Genomic DNA, 9,136 nt, shown 5'->3' on the forward strand with positions numbered 1-9,136 from the left:
ACAATCAGTGGGGCACTTGACAACAGGGCTTCAGTCATCATTGGGTCTTGCTCCGGTGGGGGAAAGGCCCTTTGATTGCGACGGGTCCGGTAATCTTTTACCGTTCGGTAAATTAATGGCGCGAGCATCTCGGATAACATGTCATATTCTTCCATGTTATTCTGCTCCTTCGCCTCCTGCCTCTTTGTTAGCAGAAATCGATATCGCCGTCGCTCGTTTTGGTCTGCATGGATGTATAGGTGTCTCTACTCGGTAGGAGTGAGAGCACTCATGGGCATCAGGGCCGTGTCAAGTTCCACTTCTTGGTCCGAGACGGCCGGAGTTATCTGCACCGTCATTCTGGCCGATTCTGTGACCACTGGTGCAGGAGTTCTGACCGTGACCGTTACTGGCTCCAGTGATGAACCTGCAGACACAGTAGGTGCTGCGATTCGTTCCACAGTAATGGTCATGGTTGGCTGCTGAGGAGGTGTGGTGTCCATCCTCTCTTTGGTCGGGGACTTGCCTGGCCGGCTCGGTGTGAACCTGGCGGGAGCCGGTTCGATGGCCGGCATGCTGGGCATTCGCGCCGGGGTTGATGTGGCGCGTCCAGGAGAAGTCCTTTTTGACGGCCTTCGTTGAAGGTGGCCGGACCTGACTGGTCTCATATAACGCCCTTTGGATATGTTCGTCTAAATCTTCTTCATTCTCCGACTCCTCGCTAAACGAGACGCCCCAGAAGGCCGCAGGCAGTTGAGGACGTTCGTCCTCGCTTTCTGCCTCTTCCGGTGGAAGTTCGTCTTCCACTGGCTGGCCTGGTCGTGGGCGCGGTTCAACTGTCCATGCCCTTGGATTAATATGTGGGCCTCGTATATAGATGGCGTGCTCAATAATTTCGCTAGGCAACTTGCGTTGGCGAAGGGCCTGGCTTTTGCTCCGCATGGCCATCAGTTTTCTGATGAGGATTGTCCGTTCTTTGACCATCAATTGACAACCTCGGCTGATGCGGTCAATCTCACGGTCCGTTAGTGCTGGATCGCCGGCGCGTAGTCGTTGGCGCATGTCCTCCTCAGTCAGATTTAAGCGTAGGTCAACTTCTATGATCTCGCTTACAGCCCTGTTATGCGGGTCATCCCATGACTCCGTTTGAGTCAATCGAATGCGATGCCTCGTGGAGGTTCGTCCCGCAATGGCTGAGTTATTCCTGACGGAATTGCTGGTGCTTCCGGTGGGGAAAGCACGTGTCCCTTGCCAGGAAAGTTCTTCGGCGGCGACTTCTTCTTCTTGGCCGGTAGGCCACGAAGCGTCAAAGTCGGTGGTTCCGCCTTCTTCGGTTTGAGTATGGACGGGCCAGGCCTGGGAGGGCCGGGAACGTCTAAGTCCTTTGGCAGACCACTCCACGCTGGTAGAGTGGGCCTAGTTGGACGGTTAAGTTCCAGGTTTTCACGCGGTCCTCTCCAAGGTGGGAGTGACCGCTGCGAAGGAGGCTCCTCGGCTTCTGGGGGAGTCCTCTTCTTCTTTTTGAACCTGGGCGACTGTGGACCGCTTGTTGTGGCAGGAGCGGCTGGTTCTGGCCTTCCTCCTGTGGATTTCCTGTCCGTTGGTCGAACAACAAGGGTGCCACCAGATGTGTCGCCTTCGATTGGTTTCGGGGTGGGCGGTGATGACACCGTTGGTGCATCAACAGCCATTGGACTTGTCGGTTCATCAGCCGGTTGGACTGGTGTCGACTCCAATTCGACCGGCTTTTCCGGCGAAAGGTCGAAGGTTTTATCAGGCAGGCTCACGTCCATTTCGACGTCCTGCGGTGGAATTTCTATGCTGCTGTTCGGTGTAGCAGCTCCAGCAGTGTCCACAGTTTGGCTTGATGTTGGACCAGGCACCGTTAGGGCCTGGGCCAAATCAGCTGGAATTGGCTGTCCAACTGATGTTGAGGCGGCCGGTTCGTATGTCAGGGCCAAAAGTGCTGGCGCAGACACTGGTGATGGTCGCCATTCATTTACTGGGTCGAAGTCCTTGGGGCGTGCCGTCGTTGACGGGCCAGGTCGTTGGACCTTCCAGTAATCTTTGATAAATTCTCGGATCCATCTTGTGGTGTAGTCCAAAACAGTTAACGATTGGCCGGTAGGCATCGTACTGTTCGGAGTGAGTTCCTTGAGCAGAACCAACTGTTGGGTAGGGCTCTGTTGCTGTTCTGTCAGCCTGACCGCTTCTGGGTCGAATGGGCTGAGATCTTGGATCCGGTTAGTTCGGCGACGATCGATGTCCTCGGCATCTCTAATAAGGTTCTATTTCTCATAGCCTGAGGATCGTCATCCTAATGGGTCCGGTGTCAGCATCGCGCAACCGTTAGTCCGCTGCTGCTTGTTCTTCGTCCCACTGTTGGCGTAAAGTCCGAGGGGTCGATTGATTGTCGTTAACCAGTTGGTTTAACACAGGAAAGTCGTCCGCATAAGCTGGTCTGCCTTGCGTAACGTTGGCCCTCATTATTTGAGCCAACCGTTCCCGTGTTTCCTCTGGGGCCGCGTATATGGGACCAACGTCTTCGTCCGGTGGGACTGCAAGGCCAGGTACTGGTATAGGATCTGGCATGTCGAACCATTCAATATCGCTGTCGGTTTCTGTGTCCGGCGCGCTGGCTGGTCGACTAAGTGCCGGTCCGGCTGCGAATGGTTCAGCCGGGATCCGCATGATTCTCAAAAACCGCATCCCCAATTCTTCTGCCGGTTGGCGTGTTGAGGAAAGTGTCGGCGTGAGAAGTCCAGTTTGTCCGACACGTGTTGGCTGCCCCGGTCGGGGTTTAGGCAACACGCGCCTAAGTGCTTCATCGATCAGGCCAAGCTGGTATTGTCGGTTACGGAAGCGCGCAGTGCTGGCGCGTCATTGGCCGTATTTAATGGCTTGTCCATAAACCGCAGCATGGCCCGTCGGATCCTGGTTATGTATTCCAGGACGCGTTGGAATTCTAAGTCCAACGCGACTTTTCTCCGTATAATGGCGATGTCCACGCCTTTCAGACTGCTGATAGTCTTGCGGATTTCCTCTTCTAGGACTTCCGCGGCGTGAAGTTCGCGCTCCAAGGGCGGTATATCCGGGTAAGCACTCAGGTCGTACGGAGAGGATGCTGGTTCTCGCAGTTCCAATCCAGTGGCCGTTAACATTGCCTCGTCGGTAGACGTAAGCTGGGCTACCGGTGGCGCGGAAGGTTCCCCTGTCGTAGCGGTAACTGCGACTGTTGGGTTCTGTGGGGGAGGCGGTGCTTACGGTGCTGGTGGCGGACGTGTTGGTGCTGCGGATCCTTCTGTCCTCAGCTGTCTGTCCGTCCGGTGCTGTACCAGCTGATCCCTCAGCCTGCGAGATGCCGCCAGCAATGCCTGACCGGTTTTATCTCGTACTGAACCTGGCGGGTCGCAATTTCCTCGCTAAGTTCATGTGCGAGGCGCCGGAATTCTTCTTGGTCGAGGAGGATGCGCTGGACCAACTCACGGTAGTTAAGGCTGCGCCTGTCCAACTCTCGAATCATGGCCTCCAGTTCTTGGATGGCATTCTCTACATCCTTCAGATTGTCCTGAAGTTGATAGAGTGGAGTCCGGCCGTCGGCCAAAAGTTCGGTAGGGGATTCGATCCTCATTGGCGGGGTAACTGGATCCAACTGGACGTCCCCTTCATCTTTCTCTTCGTCTGGAATTGGCGATGACACAGGTTCTGTCGGTGGGACAGTCTGGTCGCGCCCGGCCAACACTGGGTTCAGTGCTGGCCCTGCCGCTGGTTCCGGTTCGGCTAGGCCAAGTAGGGCCGCCAATTCTGGTGGAACCTCTTCTGGCCGGCTGTAAACTCTAAGTCGTCCGTCCACGAATACCCGTAATGGGTAATCACGTAACCCGTCGGGCCGTGATGTACTTGGCTGGGGTTCCGGCGGCGCTGGAGTTCGATACGCTTCCGATCCCGCTCGTGGGGGCTCAATGGATGAGTCAGACGGCGCCTGGCCCGTAGGGTCAGGTTGTGCCGCTGAAGGTGGGCTATACGGCGGTTGGCCGTATGCTCCATATCCGCCATAAGGCGGTGGATATCCATAAGGTCCAGGCGGATACATCCACGGTGGTGGGTATCGCCATTGGTTTGGATCTGGCTGCGGCTGGTTTGAAGGTCCAGGCGCAGGATACGGTGGATACCCATAATGTGGATTGTAGTATGGCGGCGGGGTAAACTGTGGCCGCGGTCCAGTGTGGAAAGGCGTAGTCGTGACCGTTGGCCCGACTGCCGCAGTTGTAAAAACCGGCTGACTTGCCGAAATGGTCGGTAGGCCACCATACAGAATTGGTTGAGGTGGGCCTGTTTGGCCACGAGGATAACATCGGACCGTTTGGCCCGACGTAGAGCTTGGCTGGCTGCCAGCTACTGCTGCGTTCACCAGGAGTCCGGTATCGTCAGAGAATGTCCCTGGCGGCCAAAGTTGTGGCGGAATGGCTCGAGGTGGCAGAGGCTGGGACCGCGGTAGCGGTGTGTCGGCCCGTGAACTGGGGCCGACTGACATAGTAGCCAGCTGCTCAGCGGTTAGAATGGCCCTAATGTTAGGTACCTGTACACTCGGAGGCCGGTTAGACGACCGAGTGGAAGATCCGCCCGACCGGGATTCCGGTTGTGAATATGGATGTGATCGGTTGCTTCGGTCGGAGTCATCTAAGCGATCAGTACGTCGACGTCCTTCCATCGTTGAATGGGGCGCTGTCACGAGACGAATCACGCGGTGTTAGACTCCTACCTACTTGATTAATACGGCTAGCTACTTCTAAGCTACCATGTCGAGTATCGGGCCAGATTAAGCTACTTCTAAGCTACTGGTCATTTAGGGTTAGGTTAGTTGATTTTTAGGTTAGTTAGTTTCGATAGCAGATCACGGTAGCGATCGTGGGACTTTAAGGTTAGTTAGACTAATTCTAAGTCTACCATGTCAGATATTATTTTACTATTTCAGAATGACGTAAAACACTTTGTCCAGCCTTATCAACCGCCTTGTCCAGTACATTCGGTGGGACTGTACTGGACTTGTCCGATACGCCCGGTGGGTGCGTATTGGACTTCTGCTTTTTGCCCTTTGAGACTTTCTCAGATTTTTCCCGTCCCGTGGTTATACGGGTGAGTAAGTCTTTATCCGCCTCATTATCAGCAACTACGTCCTCTTCTAGGACTTGCTGGGCCGTAAGGGTTGCCTTAGGCTTCTTGGGCGTCTTTGGTCTTTTGGGCTTCTCTTTGGGCGCCGTGGCCACCTTTGGCTCTGCGGTCACCGCTGGCTTGTCCGTGACGGATGTCCCTTTTTCTGGTTCCGCCGGGGCCAAAGTTGGGTCAATGACGGTTAATGGCTGGTTTTGAAGCTTGGTCAGCGCTGGTGTCTCGAAATCCGGTTTGGCCTTTCGAGGTCGGCCTGGGCCACGCTTCACTGTTGTTGAGTCTGAAGTCTTTGGGTCAGGTGGGCCATAGCCTGGGATTTGCAGCTTCTTTTGCTGCTCCGCCACGAGTTTTTTGGACGGGCCCTTTCCGGGCTTCTGCTTCCTCAGCAGCTCCTCCAATTTACTCTGGGCCTGTGGGAGCTCTGCGTTTTGTCCCGGCTCTGCCTTGTTGTTGCACCTTTCCGACTCTGTGGGTTGAAGTTCCGCGTCGCCGCCCTTCTTTTTGGTTGAGCGAGTTATTCTGCGACTCGGGCCTTCCGGGTTAAGGTATGGCTTTAGGCGATCGACACATACGGTGTGTTCCACACCGGTGTCCCGCTCTCGGATCCAGTAAGTGTTCGGCTTGGGTATGCCGATGACGATGTAGACGCCTTCGAACTTGTTTGGGTTGGTCGGGTCGTCTACCATATTCTTCAGGGTGATCAAGTCCCGCTTCTTGAACTCGGCCTGCGACTTCTTTTTGTTGTAGATGGCCGCGTCCCTGAGGAATCCTTCTTCAATCCGCGTTTTCCCAATTTCATGCGCCCGGTTCAGGCGCTGTTGCATCCTCTGGACATAACGTTCGTTAGTCGTAAATATTTCTGGGACGTTGGTCCCAGCGAGGACGTCTTGTGGTATGGTCATTTCTCGTCCATATAGCATGTGATACGGCGAGAATCCAGTGGTTGCGTGAACGGCACGGTTCATGCCGGAAATCACGTAAGGTAGGGCCCGGTGCCAACGATGTTCGTCGCCGGCGCCGCCAAAGTTACGAATTCCGTCCCAGATCGTTTGCATCTGGCGTTCGACTTGGCCTTGGCCCTCTGGGTGGTAAGCGGATCCGAAGGTCTGCTCGATGCCGAAGATTTTCGCCACTTTGGCGAAGGATTTTGCCTTAAAATGCGTGCCCCGGTCGGAGTGCATTGTATGTGGCATGCCGTACTTTAGTACGACTTCTTCGACAAAGAACTTCTCAAATTCCTTGGCCGAGTTTGTCTTGGTCGGCCGGGCTATGGTGAACTTCGTCATTTGGTCGACCAGCACAGCGATGTACCGGTATTTCTTAGTTTGGGTGACCGGTACAGGTCCTTTGAAGTCGGCGAAGACGCGGTACCAAGGTGCAACAGCTTCGGTCGGCTGCAGCTTACCGTAGGTAGCTCGCCGCGGTACTTTGCCAAAAATATACGTCTGACATCGATCGATGTAGTCGTGTATGTCGCAGCTCAAGCGGTCCCAGTAGTACCTGAGTTTGGCTGCTTCAATCGTCTTGCGGTATCGAAAATGGTTCCCTGTTTTTCCATCGTGGAGGGACTGGATAATGTTTTTCCACATAAACAGAGGGACAACGAATCTCCTTTCGAGTTTCGCATTGATTTCGGTGAGTCGGTAGAGCACACCTTTGTCCATCTGGTAATGTTCAGGTAATTTGGACCTTTTGTCCATTTCGCTTTGATGTTCCAACTCATGGATTTTCTTGGCCAGAGTTGGATCGCGATGTTGCATCCGTCGCAGTTCTTGCGCGGTGCGGTCCGTGACTTTTTCTGGACACGGTGGGACTTCGGGCTCTGGCTCTCCCGGTGTGGGCGCCGGTACATTGATGACCCGTATGTCCGCCGTGCTGAATTCATTCCAATCACTGATTGCGTTACAATCAAGTAGGAGAGGCTTGTCCCATTCATCTGCGCGGTCCTCGTCAGTTACTTGCAGCCTGCGCACCTTTATAATGCGTACTGGGATCTCGTCTTTATATTCCTCGAAGTTAGGGACTTGGTCCAACTCTTCGTGTGGGCCTTTGTCATCGTCCCGTTCGAGTGGCCATCTGGACAAAGCGTCAGCATTGTCACAGAATGTGCCTGGCTTGTACTCGATGGTGATGTCCCGTCCCTGTAAGGCGAGGGCCCATCGAGTAAGACGAGGGTTGATGCCGGGCCGGTTTGACTCGCATCTGAGCAGATTGGTTAGGGCTCTGTGGTCCGTCCTTACTGTGAAAGGTCCGTGGTCAATGTAATGCTTAAACTTTTGGACGGCCCACACTACGGCTAAGCATTCCCATTCGGTCACGCCATAGTTCTTCTCAGCTCCATGTAGGACACGGCTTGCATATGTAATTGGCCTCGAGTCCTGGCTGAGTATGGCTCCTATGCCAGCGCCACTTGCATCACATTCGATGGTGGTCTGCTTGGTTGCATCGAATTTGGCGCTTCCGTTAGGGCCTTTTGATTTCGTTGAACTCATCGGTGTGGGCGTCAGTCCAGTCGTTTTTCACTGAACTTTCCTTCCGCAGGAGTTCATACATCTTGGAAGTCTTTTGGGCGTAGCCCTGGATGAACTTTCGGTAATAGATTGTAGTCGCAAGTGAAAAAGACCTTACGATAGACGGTACGATATACGGTAGGCTCTTGCACGTCATCACGGCGTACCCTTATCGGACCGTTTGACGATAAGTAAGACGGTACGCGGCGATCCTATCGTATCGTTTCTGTGGGCGTAACGTTTGTCCCTGCGAAACTGCAGCCGCCTTCGGCGATATGTACGTGAATGTGCGTTCTGCTCGATCCAACGAAATCAAGAATTCTGATTGGTTGTTTACAGATTCCCATACTTTGCTGTGTAATGTGAACAAAGCATTTTCTGATGAATTTTTGTGGAAGTTCTTTACTTCGTTGAAGCTCCTGCCAAAAGTTTTTTGTTTTTTCGCTGTATGTTCAAGAAAATCTGCTGAAATAGCAGCCTTCGAAAATATATTTTCGGTAATTAATTGTGTCTGTGAGGCCTTCGCAATGGATGCTGTTACTGGTGAATCAACTGCAGATATCCGTAATGTGCGATTTGTGGAATGTCGATTTTTGGCACTCTTGGATTTGATTAAACACTACAATCCGTACGTTTCCGCCAACAAAACTGCTGCATGGAAAGATGTTGTGCGTTCGCTTAATGAAACGAAGGTACTTACTACTTTGTAATTAAAGCCTTGAATGTCGTGACATGCAAGCGTTTATTTGTGTAGCACAGCGTGTAATGCTAACTTTACAACATCGTAGATTTTCGTGAAGCATGTTTCTGACAGAGGTGTGAAGGAGCGCTTTGCGAACCTGGTAGCCTGGTTCAAGGTGCAAGACCTGCGCAACAAAAGCCGTAGCGGAACAGAAGAACAGTACGGAAAAATGGAAGCTCTTCTCACAGAGTTGTGCGAGCTCATCAGAGGATGTGAAGAAGCGGAGGCGGAGAAGAAGCGCGCAGCCACGGAAGCGCAGGAAGAACGCCAGGAGATATCGAAGGTTATGAAAGCTGCAGGTGAACACGGTCGCAACATTCCCACGGACGAAGAAGATCATCCTGTCTGTTTTTTTACGAGTCTTAACGCAGCAAACTGTTTTCTGTCTATTCTTCTTGTCCTCAGTAAGTTAGCAATAATAAAAAATCGCATTTTATCTTCAGAACATTTACATGCGTTTGAACTGAAAAGCGTGTTGCAAAATCATTTAAAAACTACGATGGAGAAAAATAAAAACATCTTAACAGTTGATCTTATACCGTACGACCGCAGACGCCTGCGACTACACAAAGCACTTGCCGGTGCACTTCCGATGCGGTCGGCACTCACCGTACATCGTCTACCGTCTATCGGAGCTTTATGGCGACTACAATCTAATAATTAGCGAGTCCAAGGAACGAGCGAAGTTGACGCTCGGTCTTGGGCGGTAGTTTCTCGGCGATGGCCGCTACCTTCT

The 9,136-nt window shown here is 53.0% G+C and overlaps 1 protein-coding gene across 1 annotated transcript; it reads right to left on the reverse strand.

Annotated features, from left to right (window-relative positions):
* Positions 1 to 1,130: 1,130 nt before the first annotated feature.
* LOC129582815 (uncharacterized) lies at positions 1,131 to 2,111 on the reverse strand. Its single transcript, XM_055474429.1, has one exon. The coding sequence runs from the start codon at positions 2,109 to 2,111 to the stop codon at positions 1,131 to 1,133; it is 981 nt and encodes a 326-aa protein (XP_055330404.1).
* Between the last annotated feature and the right edge of the window lie 7,025 nt (positions 2,112 to 9,136).

This window comes from Paramacrobiotus metropolitanus, unplaced genomic scaffold, assembly GCF_019649055.1.
Source record: "Paramacrobiotus metropolitanus isolate TYO unplaced genomic scaffold, Prichtersi_v1.0 Parri_scaffold0000008, whole genome shotgun sequence".
In the NCBI taxonomy this organism is placed as follows: domain Eukaryota; kingdom Metazoa; phylum Tardigrada; class Eutardigrada; order Parachela; family Macrobiotidae; genus Paramacrobiotus; species Paramacrobiotus metropolitanus.

Coding starts and splice junctions, on each gene's coding strand:
- LOC129582815 (XM_055474429.1), bottom strand. CDS start 2,111: ATGCCTACCGGCCAATCGTTAACTGTTTTGGACTACACCACAAGATGG.